The sequence below is a fragment of the Ictidomys tridecemlineatus genome, chromosome 9 (genome assembly GCF_052094955.1).
Source record: "Ictidomys tridecemlineatus isolate mIctTri1 chromosome 9, mIctTri1.hap1, whole genome shotgun sequence".
NCBI classification, from domain to species: domain Eukaryota; kingdom Metazoa; phylum Chordata; class Mammalia; order Rodentia; family Sciuridae; genus Ictidomys; species Ictidomys tridecemlineatus.
In genome coordinates this window covers 59,504,237-59,523,873 of record NC_135485.1, presented here as the reverse complement: position 1 = coordinate 59,523,873, position 19,637 = coordinate 59,504,237, and the positions used below count along the sequence as shown (strand labels likewise).

The window sequence follows — 19,637 nt, the reverse complement described above, 5'->3', positions numbered from 1 at the left end:
AGCCAGAAGGGACTCTTGTCACAGGCTTCTCAGAAATCAGCAACCAAAATTTCAATGATCACAGAGTGGGGGGGTCTCCAGACACTCACTCTTGCAGAGGCCCATGTCCCGGTAGAAAGATGGCGAGCACTGCTCCACGCAGGCACCCTCCTGGAGAACGTAGCCATCCATGCACTGCAGGCAGTCAGTTCTCAGAGGACCACTGCATGCATTGCAACTCCAATCACACTCTGGAAAGAAATCCTATGTTAGATTAGCTTCCCCTCTGTCCACCCCCGAGTCCCACAGACTAATTTATGAGGAGGCTGTCTGTAGCTGCAAGAGGTAAAGTGGGGACAATATGAGATGTCAGATAAGGCAGTTGTAACAAGGCCTGTGCTTGCAGTAGCCCTGATGCTTCTCTGAGGTTTTGTGTTCCTCAATTATGTTAGACATAAGCATGTACAAAGAGCACGCCACACTTTGTGCAGAGCCTGCTTATCAGCTGGGCTGCCAGAGAGCCAGGTCTACCTGGATTTGTTTGCCAACTCTTCACACAAAGTCTGCCATGGGGAATGGGCCAAATCGCCCACAAGCCTAATCTAGACTTTCTCCCAATGCTCCGTGCTCCATAGGTAAAGAGATATCAGAGATCCCACTCAGAATGTATCTGATACTGCTACTGATACCAGTCACGTGACTCTCGCTCTCAAAAATCAGGCATTCACCAACACAACAGAAAGAAAAAGTGATGTTAGACTTTAATGGAGATAAAGAAAGTGTCCAGAAAGAAATGGCTTACTGGAAAAGACCTCATTGGGGGCAGCAGAATGGACTTGTTCACATGTTCCTTTGCTCAACAAGCACTTGATATGCAATAATGCATATCACTGCACGAGGAGAATGTAACAGTGGGATGTACAGACCCTGCCTTCAAGGAGCTTGCACCCTAGCGGGCCAACCTTGGATGATCCGGGGGACTGTTAGAAATACAGATGATCAGTCTCAACGTGAGTCATACTGATGTGGACTCAGGGGAGGGGTACAGGAAAATATATTTCTGCTACTATTATTTTTGTTATAACAATTATTATAGTTGTTGCTGTTGTTCTTTTTAATGACCTTTGAAATTCTGATACATTTAGAAAACTCATGTTTGACAGCCAGTGTTCTCTCTGGTAAGGAAGCCAGACCTTCATGTGTGGAAGACAGAATGAGGGTAGTGAGGTTAAATACCTGGATTTTGAAATAAGTTGTTATTCAAGTCATGGCTTTGCTACTTTTAATCTGTACAATCCTGTATATTTTTACCATTAAACTTGTTGAGCCTTAGTAAAACAAGAACAAATGTAGTGCCCGTTACATAAGGTTTTCGTGAAAATTAGCAAATTAATGAAGGTAAAGAATATAGATGGGGTGTAACTCAATGGTGAAGTGAGTGCTTAGTATGCACAGCTCTGGGTTCAATCCCAACAAAATCAATCAATCAATAATCAATAACATAACACAGTGTCTGGCATATAGCAACAGCTCAGTGAGTGTTTGCTGTTAAAATATTTTTCTTAGAGAACTTATCTCTACTCAAGACTGTCTTAATCCCACTTTCCCCACCCTGCTAAGATGCTAGGGAAACCTCTCATTAGTCACCTTTTCTCTATCTTGATGCACTATTTCAAAGTCTCCAAGAAACAGGTAAATGTGCAAGACGGTACACATGCTACCAAGAAGATTTATAAAGTTAATCTCACTCATTTATTTAGCTGAATGGATCCTGAGGGAAAAAGACTAAAACAAGAGACTCACAACTGCCAGTATAGTTATGAAATCATCTACAGCAGGGAGGCTTTATGATAATCTTATTTTTCACCACATACTGACAGCCCCTGGTTAGAAGAAAAAATAAATAAATAAAAGGAAAGCTTCTGTGGTCTTGAGCCCAGCAGACCACCTAAGTTGACAACCAAGTAGAATTTCTTGGACTGGAAAGTGTGCAATTTTGCAGAGCCTTAAAGCATCCCAGTTTACTTGACAGATGTTTGACCTCCATATCTGAGCTCTAGTTTCTCTGCCAGAGCCAAAGGGATAGAGGGAAACATGGAAAGAGGCTGGAATGAAGAGATGAAATGGAACAGAATCAAGTAAAATTTGCTCTTAACTCTATCTTTCCCCTTATGCACTGCTGTTCAAAAACCACAAGGCCCACGAAATTCCAACTACTGAAGAACAAGGAAAACAGGCACCTGGCATTTGACATTGTCATGTTAAACATTCCTCAAAGACAACAACTCTGTCTTCACTCATTTGACTGTGTTAAGTGAAGGTGGACAAATCAGATACAGCTCCTGATCTCATTAAGCTTAGAGTCTAGCAATCTGGAACTGTAAATAAAAATACCTACAAGGCCCTTTGAAATAGGCCTGGCATGATAGACTATGGGATGGTGGGGACTGTGGTAAATTGAGCAGTTGATGCTCCATCCAGTGGGGATGACAGCAACACAGTCAACCTCTTGTTGCACTGTGTAGTAAAGCAAATCAAGTATTGCCAGATCTTCCTATTTTTTCTCCAAAAGAAACTGAAAATCTCAAATTCTTTTTGTATGTGAAGACTTCTAGCTTGTTAAGAGGCAAATAACCAAAGATTTTTAAATTTCAGAACATTAGTGGCCACACAAAACATATCTATGGGTCAAATATAACCTGAGCATTTTTATTTTGCTACCTCTGGTCTAGTTACCAATATGTGGAACAATGTCTAGTTCATAGTGGGTGCTCAAAAAATTGGCTTAGAAAACAAATCAATGAGGGAGTAGATGAATTCACTCGTACATTAATTCTTGCTATCATCAGAGAAAGTCAAAATGATTGATGAAGGCATTTTCCCAATGTGGGGCACGTGGCGTTTATAGGAAAGAGGTATCATGGAGTAAAAGACTCCTTAACACAATTCAGGAAGAACTTTACCTCTGCATGTCTTGGTGGAGATGTCAAGATAGTACTGTGGGGCACAGCTCTCATACTGGCAGTCCCCATAGAGCAGGACCTTGCTTGGATCTCGGCAGGAGGTACAGCTGGCCTGTGAATCACAGCTCCAGCAATGTGTGTTGCATGCTGAGCAGACAGGAAAAGAAAATGACCAGAGGATGATTACAATTGCAAATAGGGACACATTGATCAACACTAGACACATGCTGCAGAGGGACAAAGCCCTGCCCCAACCTGTTCTTTAATTATGGCTCAGAACCCTCCACTGTGATCAATAGACACAGAAAATATTAGTTTTATTTTCCAAATTACAGAAGGTACTCTTGTTTTCCCCAAAGATAAATTATAAACTCAAAGATGGAAATCCCACATCCAAATTGTCCTGTGATTCAGCCACAAAATTTATACTTACCCTAAGATCTCTAGAATTATAGTCCAGAGTTTTATTTGAACTTGACTTCTTAAGGAATCAAGTCCCCTGTAGCTCATGATGTAGATTGTGTGTGTGTGTGTGTGTGTGTGTGTGTGTGTGTGTGTGGCGGGGGAGGGGGGGTGGGCCAAGATTAAAATTAGGCACCAACTTAATTGTGAAGCTTGTAAAATCCCATATTTTTAGGATTTAAAGGTTACTCGGCTTATCGGTTTGCCAAAAGGTAATTCTCAGCAGCCAGTCAGGCGATTCAGGCATTCAGGGATGATTCCCAATCTGGCCATGCTTTTGGATTCTCTCATTTCTCTATCTACTCAGTTTTTCTTGCTGGAAAACTTAAGAGTCTATCCTGATATCTTCCTTCCTTCACTCCTAATCCAGTCACTCACTGGATTCTATTTTTTCAAACTCTCCAATATAACTCTGAGGACTTTTTGCTTTCCTCCATATCCACAAATGCCAATATAGCCAAGCCATCATCATCACTTGCTTAATTGCTATCACAGCCTCCTAACTTATTTTACTCTTGCAATCTCATTTCCAAGCCTTTACCAGAGTGACGTTTTCATTCTTACTACTTAGGTTTCAAAGTACACTTTCCCCTAAAACCCAGTCTTTCCTCAATCCTGGAAAATTTCTAACTATCATCTATACGAATATTGTTCCTCCACCCTCCCTTCATTCTCTCCTCCTGGAAAGCTTAATACACATTTGAATCCTCTTACTATAATCTCCAAGTCTCGGTCTCTTTAACTCTTTACCCATCCTCTTTCTCTCTCCTCCCAGAAATCCTTTGTGGAGTCTCCATTCTAGAACAGGTCTCCTAGGTACATGCTCTGACAGCACCCAGATATTTCTTTCCTGCCTTGGGTAACAATTTTCACTGAGGTGATTATTTGTTTAACATGTGTACCCTTTAGGCTGTAGACTTGGAATGCAAAGACCAGGTGTGTTATGTTCCTTACAATATTCCCCAGTATCTAGCTGGTGATCTGTCATATTGTAGGTGTTCAATAAACACTTACTACAGAAATGAAAAAATCCAAATGTTGTAATATGTAAGCACACCCACCACACTTACACATGCACAAGCACCACCATGTCTGCCTCATTCTGAAATTGACTCTGAATACATGTCAGAGGAAAAGAGTACAGAGGGACTTGGTGAGTGAGATGTAGGTCTAAAGGAATCAAAGTGTTCTTCTGCTTGTACATGATGTAGAATGACACCAGTAATGTAGTTGTATATGCACATGGGGTAATAATGTCTGATTCATTCTATTATCTTTCCTACCCCCATACCCCCTCCCTTACCTTCATTCCTCTCTGCCTATTCCAAAGTACTTCTATTCTTCCCTACCCATCTCCCCTACTGTGAATTAGCATCTGCATATCAGAGAAAACATTCAGCCTTTGTTTTTTTGGGGGGGATTGGCTTATTTTGCTTAGCATGCATTTACCTGCAAACACCATAATTTCATTCCTCTTTAAGGCTGAATAATACACCATTGTGTATGTATACCACATTTTCTTTATCCATTCATCTGTTGAAGGGCACCCAGGTTGGTTCCATGGTTTAGCTATTGTAAGTTAAGCTGCTATAAACATTGATATGGCTGTGTCATATGCTGATTTTAAGTCCTTTGCGTATAAAGCAAAGAGTGGGATAGCTGAGTCAAATGGTGGTTCCATTTCAAGTTTTCTAAGGAATCACCATACTGCTTTCCATAATGGTTGCACCAATTTGCAGCCCCACCAACAAAGTCGGGGTATACCTTTTCCCCACATCCTCGCCAACATTTACTGTTGTTTGTATTCTTGATAATTGTCATTCTGACTGGAGTGAGATGAAAACTTAGAGTCTTTTTGATTTGCATTTCTCTAATTGCTAGAGATGTCGAACATTTTTTCATATATTTGTTGATTGATTGTATATATCACCTTCTGAGAAGTGTCTGTTCAGTTCCTTGGCCTTTTATTGATTTGGGTTATTTGGTTTTTTTTGGTTATTAAGTTTTTTGAGTTCTTTATACATCCTGGAGATTAATGCTCTATCTGAGGTGCCTTAGGTAAAGATTTTTTCCCATTCTGTAGGCTCTCTATTCACATTATTGATTGTTTCCTTTGCTGAGAAGAAGCTTTCTAGTTTTAATCAATCACATTTAGTGATTCTTGATTTTACTTCTTGAGCTTTAGGAGTCTTGTCAAAGAAATCAGATCCTAAGCTGACATGGTGAAGATCTGAGCCTACTTTTCTCCTATTAGGCACGGGGTCTCTGTTCTAGTGCTGAAGTCTTTGATCCACACTGAATTGAGTTTCATGCAAGGTGAGAGATAGGGGTTTAATTTCATTTTGTTACATATGGATTTCCAGTTTTCCCAGCACTGTTTGGTGAAGAGCCTATCTTTTCCCCAGTGAATGTTTCTGGTGCCTTTGTCTAGTACAAGCTAACTATATTTATGTGGGTTTGTCTCTGTGTCTTTTATTCTGTACCATCGGTCTACGTGTCTATTTTGGTGCCATAACATGCCATTTTTGTTACTATGGCTCTGTAGTACAGTGATGCCTCCTGCTTCATTCTTTCTTTCTTTCTTTATTTATTATTAAAAAAATTTTTTTGGTTGTTAATGGACCTTTATTTTGTTCACTTATTTATATGTGGTGCTGAGAATCAAACCCAGTGCCTCACACATGCCAGGCAAGTATGTTACCACTAAGCCACAGCCACAGTCCCCATTTATTTATTTTTGATTGGTGCTTTCTACATATACATAAAGGTGAAATTCCCTGTAGTACACCATGTGATTTGTTAAATTCAGTCCACATTTCCTTCCCTTTCTAGTTCCTCCTTCCTCCCTCTTGGTCTCCTTCTACTGCACTGATCTTCCCTATAACTTTATGATATCTGTTTCCTCCTCCTTCTTTCCGTTATTTTGTTCTAGCTTCCAAATATGAAAGCAAACATTTGACCCTTGATTTTCTGACTGGCTTATGTGATGTTTACTTGATATGATGTTCTCCATTTCCAACCATTTATCAGCCAATACCATAGTTTCATTCTTTTTATGGCTGCATAATACTTCGTAGTGTATATATACACCATATTTTCTTTGTAGGTTTTTCTATTGACAGTCATCCAGACTGATTCCATAACTTAGCAATATTGACTTGTGCTACTATCAATATTGAAGTAGCTGTATGGCTCTATTATGCTGATTTTATTTCTTTTGGATAAATATCAGGGAGTGATGGGATGGGTGGGCCAAATGGTGGTTCCATTCCTAGTATTTTGAGGAATCTTCATAGTTTTCCAGAGTGTTTGTACTAATTTGCAGTCCCATACAATGTATGAGTGTACCTTTCCTTCCACATCCTTACCAGCATTTGTTATTATTTGTATTCTTGATTATTGCCATTTATGACTGAATGAGAGAAAATCTCAGTGTAGTTTTGATTTGTATTTTCTTGATTGCTGAGGATATTGAACATTTTTCATATATCATTTGACCATCTGTGTCTTTTGAGAAGTGTCTGGTTCTTTTGCCCATTTATTGACTGAGTTTTTGTTTGTTTGTTTTTTGGTGCTAAGTTTTTTTGAGTTCCTTATATATTCTGGATATTAATCTCCTGTCAGAGAAGCAGATGACAAAGACTTACCCCCATTCTTAATCATTTCCTTTGCTGTGCAGAAGCTTTTTTAATTTGAAGTCATTCCACTATTGATTCCTGGTTTTATTTCTTGAGTTTTAAGGAACTTATTAAGGAAGCCAGTGCCTGTACCAATATGGTGGAGTGCTGACTCTGTTTTCTTCTAGCATTTGCAAAGTTTCTGGTCCTTGATTCAGTTTAATTTGACTTTTGTGCAGGGTGAGAGATAAGGATCTGGTTTCAATCTTCATATGAATATCCAGTTTTACCAACATCATTTGTTAAAAAGGCTGTTTTCTCTCCAACATGTTTTTGGCTCTCTTGTCAAGGATCAAATGGTTGTCAGTATGTTGGTTTATCACAGTGTCTTCTGCACTATTCCACTGTTCTTCATGTCTTCTTTGATTGGGCAAAGTATTTGATGAAGATCCCAAAGATAAACTTGTGAAAACAAAAATGAAGTGGTACCTAGTTAAGTTGTAGGTGCATTTGAAGATGGTTGAAATGCATACTTCAAAAGTAAATCTTTGTAATTGGTAAAAGAAATGTCCCTAAATTAGAGATGGCCACCCACTTCTGCTTGAACACTCTGCTAGCTCCAGTTCTGCCTGGAGAAATATCCAAGTGGGAAATGACAGTTAATTAAACCTCTGAAGGTTAACTGTATAAATGAGGGATTGTTCTCTGTTGCTCCATGGAGGGCTCTGAAAAGCCATCTTTATCTTTTCATGGGGTGCAATATTTGATGGGGTAATTCTAGAGTCCTTGAGCTTCAAAGCACTACAGTTTTAAGGACTGAGAACCACTTTTTTTATTATTGCTTTTAAAATATATATATTTAGTAGTTCATGGACCTTTATTTTATTAACTTATTTATATGTGGTGCTGAGAATCAAACCCAGTGCCTCACACATGTGAGGCAAGTGCTCTACCTCTGAGCCACAACCCCAGCCCCTTATTATTGCTTTTTTATAGTTTCTATCTCAACCTAGTCGCCCTTAAAACTTTAGAGCTCAGTTAACAATGCACACTTTCTAAAGATTTCTGCAGCTGAAATCTAGAAAGCTCTCCAGTCCTTACTTTCTTTAATAATATAGTTATCACTGCCTCACACAATTCTGATTACATTTCCTCAAAAGCCCTTTAATACACAATTTCTAAAATTGTCAGGGCCTTTAATTGTCTATAATGGGGAGCATTACAAAGGAGCATTGTTGACTTTTAATTTTTTTTTACATAATAGAAACTCAAATATCTCAATTTGGGGCTTACTTGATCCTATCTTAGAAAGGGTGAAACTTAAGGACTAAAGTTAGGAGGTTCTTAATTCAACTGAAATAGTCTATAAAATCCTATTTACATGGTAGCATAAGCAAATGTGTTTATGCAGCGGCTACCACCTTGCAGCAAGGAAAACACTTCCCCAAAGAGAAATATTTTAATGCAATACATTTTTGTCACTTATACTTCATACAAGGGATTCTATTTTTTCTCTTGAACTTCTGTTTCTGTGAGTCTGTTGCTGGGAAGATCCTCATAAATCTAAGTCACCATTTCTCCACCAACACACTCTTGCTCTTGGATAGAAAGCACAAGTATTTTATTCCTGTCTCCTGCATTATAGAATCTATAGATTCCAGCCGATGGTTGATATATAACAAGCAAAGTTTTTGTTTCAAAAGTAAAGAAATCTTCTCATTGTTTGAAAAAGAGTTCTATCTCTGATATCTCAACAGATGATGCAAAAGTGTGAGTTTCATACATAACTTCATTTCAAATGCAAATGCACGCAGGCATCTAAATAAATTAACATTGGTATTTATCGTTCTATCTCTATCCATATAAATAACTTTATTAAATTATTTGCCTCATTCCAGATGGTGTTGATAATGGTGATGACGACCATGACAAACAGTAACAACAATAGTTAGTCTGCATAGATCTGGTTCCCTGCTGGGGTCTATGTTAACTGCAACAACACTGTTCAAATCCCCTTTTCACAGAAAAAGAAACTAAGGAACTACAATTAACTGACTTTCACAGAGTGGGCGAGTGCCATTTAGGATTTGAACTTTCGTCTCCTGATTTGAGAGCCCGCTCTCCTAGCTACTAGTCTACACTGCCTTTAATATGGTACTTCCCAGAACATGAAATTGAAATATCACCACTGTATTTGTTCACTGTCATTTTCAAAAGTATAACAATTTTTTAAAATGACACTTTAGTGATTGAAATAAAGTAAGCTGCCCTGGCCTATCACAAATGTTCCTTCATCTGTGAAGGATTTCCTAATTTTTTTCCCCATCCAGATTTGCCCTTTCCCTAATTTATTCTAACTCTTAGTTTGTTCTTTGTCCTCTTTGAATCAAAGTAATTAATCATATTCTAACTTATTTAGGATATAAGACATGCATATGAGTAGCTCTTATGCAAGATAAAATAACTACTATTTGGGCAGAAATGGAATGTTTTGTATCACATCGTCAATATTCAATAAATACACGTAGAAGACAAATTAAATCTAGACTCGTGCTCAATCCACTGAGTGAGTGAGCTCCATTCTCTGCCCAGGATCAAACAGCTGGATTTATGGGAGAAACCATAAAGAGGAGATAGACTAGCATTTTTATTTTTCTAATGGGGTAACCGAAAAAGAGAAGTAACCTGCCTAAAATCACATAGCTGATACTCAGAGAGGACAGTGCTTTCAGTGAGACTGAAATCTGAGTTATAGTCTTCTAAGAATATCCATGTGGCCTTTTAGATGAGCTTTTTTCCTCTTAGAAAAATGAAGGCTGCCAGGAGAGAAGATGGCAGTAGGAACCTCACAATTTCTTCTCATGGGCCCAGAAGGGTAGGAGAGGGGAGAAGGTTCATTTAAAACACCTACGCTGGCAAGCATGGTTGTCATCGAGATGGTGCCCAGGGAAGCAAGTGGTGCTGCAGGTGCCAATGTGGGTCAGAACGAGGTTGGCGTCACACGAGGAGCAAGAGAAAGGTCCTCCGCCCTGGCAGGTTCTGCAGGAGGAGTGGCATTCTGCAGAGAAACAAACAGAAACCATGAAGCCAGGCTGACTTCCAAGGCAGCATTGCAAGTGCTGGTTATAACAAGGCCCCCACTTCGAGCACATTTGCTGGTCTGGCTCACGGTCCATGCACATATGCTCCTCTCTTCTTCAGGAAGCTCAAGCCCTCTCAGCAACTGCCCCCAGGAGAACCTCCTGAGTCAGCACTTACTCACTTTTACAAGCTCCCCTCTCTGCGTAGTATCCAGAAGGGCAGTCAGGAACACAGTGGTCCCCTAGCAGCAGGTAGCGGGCATTCTGGCACCTCAGGCAGACGCTCCCAGTGTCCTGGAGATCAGCTACACAGTGCTGGCACAGGGGATGGCAGTCTGGAGAGGGCAGGGAACAGAGAGAAGGCAGGGGTACTCATGAGTACAGCCTAATCACTACACTGGAGGGCAGAGGGATTTCAATTACCAGCACTGCAGCACAGAGAGCCGGAGAGTAGCCCAAAGGCAGCGTATGTCAGTAAAGCAGAAGCTCGGGACCTGTACAAATTGTGTGTTTGAGGTTTTTAGCAAATGGCTAGGCCCAGCACAGCAATTGAGTTTTCATCTCTTTCCAATTGAATGACCTTCAAGTACCAGGGCACATGTGATAGATACTTGCTGGGGGTGTAGACAGAACTGTCAGACCAACAGAAACAGCAGGCTTGGTACGCTCAACATCTCCCCTAAGGGCTGCATGCACTTGAGTATGTCCGCAGTCTGTTCCCAGTCTGTGCTCCTGGTCATAGTGGGCTCCAGCACTTGGTCTTCCAGAGAGAGCATACCAGTCTCAGCCTTTGGGATGGGGGCAAGGCAGGTAGTACATAATGGACTGAGTCACTGGAAATTTTTAGTCTTTAGCTAGAGATAAAGTTATAAAGAAGGGTTGGGAGTTGAAAAAAAATCACTTTTATGACCTGATACATGATTCATAGCCTCTCTGTCAGACCAGCTGTGATTAAAACTATAAAACAAATTATCTTGTGCAGCCAGCACTCTCTTGTTCTCGCTCATATAATAGTCATCCTCTAATAAAGAACTCGATTGTGCTCAGCTTTCATTGTGGGTGAAAATGTCCTCTGCTCTGCTTTCAAGTGGTGATTACCCTCTGAGTCTCGTTTACCATCCTTCATCCCAAAGGCAGAAGAAAACCCACAAATCCTGAATTATGCACCCAAATGAAAAAGGAATAAAGATTTAGGAAAAGAAAAGTCAGAGTTCAGGATACAGAGCCTTCCCACCTTCCCGTGCAGGATGCAAAGAGCTTGCACTTGCTAATACCCACCCAGGACCCAGAGTGTCACGAGCCAGCCGTGGGCTGTGTGTGTGTGTAAGCTGTGCGCATTTGAGCGAATGAGGGGACTGGCCTGACATTAGTGCCTGATGGAGCTGTGCGACATATGTATGCCTTTCCTCTCTGTCTGCCTATGATTCCACACAGCACCTGAGATGGGTGTGGCTTTCCAAGATGTCAGTCAATCTGCTGACCACAAGACATCACCAAGCAAGACTCCACCCTCCACCCTTCAAAACCCAATCCCTTGCCTTATTTGGGTGGAACTTTCTCGAATGTATTTTTCCCAATAAATAGAAGTTTTCAGGTGTGCCTGCTCTCTCTCTTGCTCCTTCCAGTGCTGGAACTGACCTTTAGGTCACCTAGCCATCCTACCTGAGAAACTTATGTTCCTGTGCTGTGTGGTTTCTTCACTGTTTTCTTAGTTATTGATACAGACAGCTCCTTTGAACCCAGTTCCTATCGATAGCATGGCCAGCTGGCAATACCAGAGGGTCCTGTTTCACCTCAAGGCTTTGGAGAGAGACACTGTGATTTTCAGCTAGATTTTCACTAAAAAAAAATCCATGTCAGTAAAACAGATCACCTGCCCTGAGCCCTGCTGAAAACCAGTCTTTCTACCTGTACTCTTGGTGACACTTTCTCAACTACTAACCATCTAGACACATTTTCTGTACAATTCCAGCTCTCGCCCCCATCCCAGTGCCCACTTGTCCACAGGAGAACCCTTTCCCCAGAAACCCTTAAAGCCAGCCCAGAAGTTGAGCCAAGTGTTCCCCTGAAAAACAAGGACTCTCAATAGCACACAAACCAACAGCCCCTGACCTTTCGCTGAACCTTGGGAGTTTCAAATTACAAGCAGCTTTTTTGCCCATATCAGAAACAATTCATGATATCGTAAGAACCAAATTAATCCTCATTATAGCTCTTCAGTAAATTATAAAGGAAATAATGACCGGATCGAGGGACATGTGAGAAGGGGGCTCTTCCCCCGCCTGGTGCGTGGTTTCTACACATGCCAAGCTGTCTGTTCTTCTGTGTCTTCCTCCCAGAGCAGCAGCACAATCCTAGGTGTGCAAGGGGAAGTTCAAAAGCTCTGGAAAGTTGCTGAGGGAAGTGAAGGTGAGAGTGTTTCATGATTACCTGGGCGAGTGGGGAAGTGCTAGGATGGAAATCTCTGAAACACTACCAGAGTCAAGGCTTTTTTATTTGAAAAGCTTTGGCCTCGTCCTCTTCAAACAAGCATGAACAGAGCTTTCTGGGCTCAGGCATGCAGCAACAAGATCTGCAGGTGTTTCGCTGCCTAACAACTAGCTGCATCTAACTGAAGCTCTCTCTAGTGTGCAATTAGAGAAATTAAAAAAAGAAAAAGAGAAAGTAAGCAAATCTCTGTAGTGTTTTGTGGGTATAATAAATAGGTATTTATGGGTCCGCCTGATCCTAGGGCTCTCTAGAAGCTGCTGAAATGAGGAGTGTGATGTGTATTAATTACTTCTAAAGGAAGCGAGAGTCGGGTGGGTCCTCCTCCCCACTCTCCCAGCTACTTCACTCAATTAGCACCTTCAATTCATTCCTTCCAACCTTAACAGCTATCTTTTCCCATTTTTTATTTCATTTTCTTCCATGTCTCAGGATTCCTCCATCTACATTTTTTTGTGTGAACCCAGGGGCACGTAACCATTGAGCCACAATGTCAGCCCTTTTTAACATTTTATTTTGAGACAGGATCTTGTTAAGTTGCTGAGGCTGGCTTTGAACTTGTGAACCTCCTGCCTCAGGCTCCCAAGCCATTGGGATTACAGCCATGCGCCACCACACCCAGCCCTGCATCTGCATTCTTGATCCAATTTTTCAACTTTATTCCACTTTTCCTCCCCCTTACTTGCTTTTTCCTCAACAAACATGCTCTGCATTTCTTCCTGCCCCAGAACTTTTTGCTCTGCATACCCTGTCTCCTGCCTTCCTAACTCCCACTTCATTGTTACCTGCCTTTGGCCTCCAGAATTCCAGCCCTCCTCAGCAAAATCCCTGTATCCTCTCCTAGCACATTTTACCCTGGTGATCATCTTGCGCTGAGTCCTCTTTCTCTGCCTCTGACTGCCTGATGAATGTAAGGATTTCTCACAACCCTCAACTTCTATGCTAACTGAGTCTCCAGATGTATTTAACCCAAAATGCCTGGATTTAGGTGTAGAGCTTCCAGAAGCTAGTAGAAACAGCTCAAGAACTGTGGAGACTGAAACGACTTGGGACCTCCACCTCCTTCTATGGCTCCCTGTTACAAGAGTCATAAGAAGACATCCATCAATCCCCTGACATATCACACTGCATGATAGAGTGAGTACCCAGAGGCAAAGGAGAAATCAATAAATGATGTCTGAAAATATAAAACCATGAACTGCAGCTGCCCAAAGCGTCACATTAATCCAAGTTAGTTTACAGTTCCAGCTTACATGGGAGATTATAACTACTTGAGTTTGGAAAGTTGAACCCTCTCTTTTTGTTCACTATCTGTAGGCATTCTGTGATTTAAAAAGTCATGCTGAACACCAGATCTTCTAAATAAATTCACTCCGAAGCAACAACCTGAGTAGGTACTGCATTCATCCACTCACGCAAACCTCCCTTCCTAATCCTGTCATACACAAGCCCTCCATGGAAGACCACTTAAATAAATATGCTTTGGAATCCTGTTCCAAAGGCTGGTTGACTGATTTTTATTAAACCAAGCCAAAAGGAACAATAAATTCCTAAAACCTAGAAAACACCTTTGTCTTCAGAGGCTCGAAGTCAAAATCTCTTTGTTGGAAAGAATTCCTTGGGAGATCTCAAAATGAGTAATGACTCACAGGGAAAGAAGCCAGAAATCAGAGCAACAAGAGCTCGAGGATTAATACCAGTGTTCTGACTTACAACCAGAAAAGTACCGTTCCCTGGGGCAACTCCAGAACTCAGGCATGACAGGCTACAAGTGGCCAGTCCCTTGGGTACCACCTGCAAGCAGGATTCTGGCTCCAGCCTGGGCCACTGTGATCTACAGAGGAAAACTGAGCAGAGTTCAAACAGGGATCTTGGGTTAGTATTTTTCTGACTGTAAAGTAGCCCATGGAAGAAAATAGAAAAAAATCTTTACACATTATAAATAAACATGAAAATCACCCTAGGAATGCCTTTCAGAGCCAGTAACTACTAACATTGGCATTTTTTCTTTTAGTTTTTTCTCTACATATTTTACATATACAGATTTTCACACTGGTGAGATTATATTAAATGTGAGCATGTAGCTCTTTTTTTATATACTCAATACCCATTTTTATATACTCAATATACTCACTAGCATTTCTACCTATCTTTAGAGACTCTTTGTAAACAGGACCTACTTGATATTCCAGCATCGAGGAAACAACCAAAAATGCTTTTTTTTTTCCTTATAGTTTGAACATTTACTTCCAATTTGTCTTCAATTTCTAATTAAGTCTATGGTAAAGTCTTTGTGCATAAATCTTTGTCTGCACTCCACATTATTTCCTAAAGGACAATGTTGAAATAGTGTAATTCACAGTATCATTATAGTTTATTTACATTTACTGAGTTCTGAATACATATTAAGCACTCTACTAATTACTATAAGTGCATAATCTCATCTGAAGAGATGAAGTAGACAATCTCATTATCCCTACTTTACAAATGAGAAACTGAGGCTCTGGGAGTTTAAAAGTCCCTTGCTCATATGTCACATCCAGACCAACTCTGGTGTATATACTTTTTTTTTTTTTAAGAGAGAGAGAGAGAGAGAGAGAGAGAGAGAGAGAGAGAGAATTTTTAATATTTATTTTTTAGTTCTTGGCGGACACAACATCTTTGTTGGTATGTGGTGCTGAGGATCGAACCCGGGCCACACGCATGCCAGGTGAGCGCACTACCGCTTGAGCCACATCCCCAGCCCCAAGTGTATATACTTTTAACCACCATGGGAATAAAAAACAAGACAAAATTCTTAATATGTGTCAAAAAATTCTTTCCAGAAAGTTTGTATCAATTTATATTTCCCAGAACCATTCATGAAACTGTTTCATCATACCTTCAACAGAACCAAAAAATTTAAAATAGTAAAATCAATCTTGACTAATTTGGTTGGTGATAATTGGTGTTATGTTGTTTTTATTTGTGTTTTTTTTTTTTTAAGTGAGGATGAGCATTTAAAAAGTCTTTTTCTTTCAAACTACGATATTGAGATTACTACTTTACTTACAGGGTATTCAGGATGGTGGGAGGGGGAGAAATGACCCTGTAGACATCATTGTAATTGAGTAGTTAATAGGTATGTCCAATAATAATCTGAAATATCAATATCAGTGATTTCTTCCTCACCCACTGTGACTTTCCTGCATTGAACCAGGAATGTGGTATCATCATGTGCTCCTAGAGAAAGTCATCAAAATCAGACCTACAGAGATACCAGATTTTGGGCAAGGGTCATCACTCAATGGTAAAACACTTGCCTGGCCTGTGCGAGGCCTGGGTTCAATCCCCAGCACCATCTAAAAACACACAAAAAGATAAAACAAAAAAATTTGTAGAGCCCAGGACACAGGTAAAGGAAGAAGGGGAGAAAGAAAGAAAGAAGAAAGGAAGGAAAAGGGGGAGGGAAGGGGTGGAAGGAAAGAAAGAAGGAAGGAAAGAAGAAAGGAAACCCAAATGTACACTGGAGAACTAATAGAGCCAGGTCCCCTATCATATCAGCCCTATATTATTCATCTCCCTATCCCAGCCTACAAAAGGTTTTCCAGATGGAGAGAAAAAAAGGAGCAGGGAGACCATTCATTTTTGCCCTGTCTCCTCTCCCACAGAATAGGTTTAGAGACAGCCCAGTGGAAAATTGATCCAGTGTTCAGATGGACTTGGGCTGCGCTTCTTTCCTTTAAGAGAGCTCTCTCCAACTTACGTTCATGGGCTTGAGTGTAGCTCAGTGGTAGAATAATTCCCTAACATGTGCAAAGCCCTGGGTTCAATCCCTGGCAATGCCAAAAAAAAAAAAAAGTCAAATTATGTCTGTGCCACCTGGGATGGAGATGTGGCACAGCAGGTTCAGCAATAAGAGAACACAGGGTAAACATGGAGGCATAGAAGTAGGTTGGCTATTACTATGGAATGCTACAGGGTGAAGACAGGATGACATGGGAGTATATAAGAGAGGAACCAACTCAGTCCAGGAAACAGGGAAGACCTCCCAGGGGAAGCCAGGAGTGTGGGTTCTTTGCAAGAGCAACCAGGTAAGGTTGAGAGGTTTTGGAAAGGGTTCCAAAAAGAGGGAAATCTTCAATGAAAATCCAGTGACATGGGATGCCTTCAAGACCTGGGAAAATCCCAAAGAATGGGAAGTCTTCCAGGAAGGGAGAAAAAATTCATATATGGCAGGATCTTAAAGAATATAAAAGGAACCGCTGAGGTCCTGGCTGGATCAGGTTTGGAAGACCACAATAAGTCAAGTAAAGAAGTTTGGAATATATCCTAAAGACAGTTAGGAATTTGTGTTTTGTATCCATCTGCTGAGGTTTCTGTGTTTTTCTTACAGATTTAAATGAGAAATCGTATAAATGAGAGAAGACATAAAACCACAGCAGAAAACCAACAATTCAAAAAAACCTCTGACATTCAGCTGCTGTCAACATGAAACGTTTGCGGGGAGATGGGATTAGGGTCTGTAGTGTTTACTCCCCCGTTTCCCTCTGTTCCATCTGCAGAAGCCCCTTCTTGGCAATTAACATCCCACAGCTGAACTGTTCTTAAGGGGTTTATGCTTGACTAGGCAGGTGAAGAATACTAATATAACACAAGCACATGAACACCACTGTGGAGGGGAGTGCGGGTCTCAAGGAGAACCTTGGGAAGGAAGAAAAGCACACCTCAGGTTATTTTCCTGTCAGTTCCCAAAACTCTTTTAAAAAGGAAATCAAAGTAGAATGTGGCCAAATCAGTAGTACCTAGTAGGTAGCACTTACATAATTGTCAAGTAAAAGGAAAACAATATCGGAATAAATACTAAGGAACTGGGGAGAATTTGGAGTCCCATGAAAAGGTCAATGTGGGTGATACTGACTGGTTTCTATCCACTTCCAGCCAGGAGGAAAAAGGTGCTACCTGACTGTGTGTGTGACAATTTTCAAGTGTGTTGTCAGTTACAATTTGAGATGATGAAGAGAGAAATATCCCAGTGGCCAGCCAAATGTATTAATTATACAGTCTAAATGCAATTAAGAGATGGTAGGAGTCCTGACTCAAGGCACTGTGGGAAGTGACGTGGTGCCAGTGATGTTTGACACCAGTCACTTTACACTGTGGACACACTTTCTTAGAACTAAGCTGATTTGGAGGCAACCCCTGAATTATTCTTGGTAGGTGGTAACCTAATTCAGATCCTTGTTGGACTATGCTGTAGTAACACAACCCATCAGAAATTGTGTCCTTAAAAGGGCAGTATCTTCAGAGAGGCCAACAAACCCCAGAATGAATCCCCTGTCTACTCCACTCCTGTTCCTGCCCAAAGGTGATGATTTGAAACAATTTCCCAGGACACACTACAGAAAGTTTATACCATTGCTGCTTAATCTTTACCAGGATTGCAGTTACTAAAATAGGGGAAGTGAGTTTCCAACCCACCAATCTAGCAGCCTCTGCAAGGATTAGTGTCCCATCCTAAAATCCCCATCTGTGCAGTGAGGCATTTACATCTGATCTTCCTGTCTGTAATAAAAAAAAAAATAAGAGGTTGGCCTCTAATATGTCTAAATGGTGAATGTGCATCCATTAATTGCTGAAGAAAGTGCCAATTCTGGAGGTCATCTCAGATTTCCTCCCAGTGCCACTCAGTAAGTAAATTCTTTCTTGTCACTACTGCAATTACAATGGTGAGTCTTTACATATGACTCATTAAGGGTGACAAGGAAAGAAGAGAGACACAGGGTACCTTTCTGTTTAGCCTGTTTCAAGTTACTGATGTCAACAAGCATTTGTGTTGTATGAGTGTGTGAGAGGGTGGAATTCCAATTGTTTGTGTATGTGCCTCTTTGTTAATAAATGCAGTGAATTCATACTCTAAACAAGCAAATTAATGAACACATTGCAAGGGAGCCTGGAAATGAATTTACTAGCTCCAGATAAAATAAATACAGTTCTTGTTTTAAGCATCAGAAGGTTCTATTTGTTTTGTAAATCTGCGCAGCATGCAGACATGCTAAAAATTTCAACAGATAAAAAATTAATATTTTGACTCAGCAGCTGCAACATCCCCTAATATGTCACCCTGCAGCTGTGAGGAAATTGCATGTGGTCATCGCTGTGTGATGCTTTCTTCAAATCACAAAGGCTCTGCTTCAAGGATCAGTGAGGATTACCCACAATCATGATGGATGGAAGCACACAGCAGTGAAATGACTTATTTCAGGTCTTTGGAGCAAAGTCAAAAAAGCTTGAAGATATTAAAGTAAATGTGTACTGTTGAAGCAATAGCTTTGGATTTGGGTTTTATGGGGCAGTGACTCCTTAGCTGATAAATAATGAGCTATAAAGATAAATTTAGACACACAGTGAGATTTTTAGTAATGTCCTGTCAGTCGATTAGGTTCCTGATGCAACTACATTCAGTGCATTTGGAAGTGGTTAAAATAATCAGCACTTGTAGCTGTTCTTCATGAGGTAAAAAGGAAACAATTTCATACTGAAACTCAGGCCCTTTATAAGATGTAGAATTTGGATTCTGATGCCTCCTTTAAAATCGATGGGATTCAACTTGTGAGATAAGTACAGAAAGGATCCAAAAATAACAAGTGGATGGCAGACGAGAAAGAGGAATCTCTTTCCTTTTCATCGTTACTCTAGGCTCAGCTCACCCGTAAGCTCTTAGAAAGCATGTGTTCTTTTTCTTAGAGACTCTGAATTAGTGCAAAAACCATAAAACAAACAAAACAAAACCAACCAGCCACATAAGCAAACAAAACTTCCTTCTTTCAGTGCCTACGGCCATTGCTTTACTCTTAGCAAACCAACCAAACAAAAAGCACCACAATAGACTGACCTTCATGTGAAAGGACATCGATTTCTATCCAGTATGCACAAACTCACCAATGTGTTGGGAAGGCTGCAGTAGGAGCCGAGAACACAGACCATTTGAAGAAGGTGGCAAGCAGCAGTGTCAAATATAAACGCAAAGCTCTCAGTTTTGGTGCCAGATCACACCAACAACAAGGGGA

General features: G+C 40.7%; 1 protein-coding gene across 3 annotated transcripts in view; it reads right to left on the bottom strand.

Moving 5' to 3' along the window:
• The window catches only part of Fras1 (Fraser extracellular matrix complex subunit 1), a 425,584-nt gene that overhangs the window by 147,211 nt on the left and 258,736 nt on the right, over positions 1-19,637 (bottom strand). For all 3 annotated transcript variants that reach the window (XM_078021445.1, XM_078021446.1, XM_078021447.1), the window contains 4 exons: positions 10,284-10,436; positions 9,933-10,079; positions 2,943-3,089; positions 90-230 (listed from right to left, as the gene is read on the bottom strand). In XM_078021445.1, coding sequence (XP_077877571.1) covers positions 90-230; positions 2,943-3,089; positions 9,933-10,079; positions 10,284-10,436 — 588 coding nt within the window. The remainder of the gene's footprint in view (positions 1-89; positions 231-2,942; positions 3,090-9,932; positions 10,080-10,283; positions 10,437-19,637) is intronic.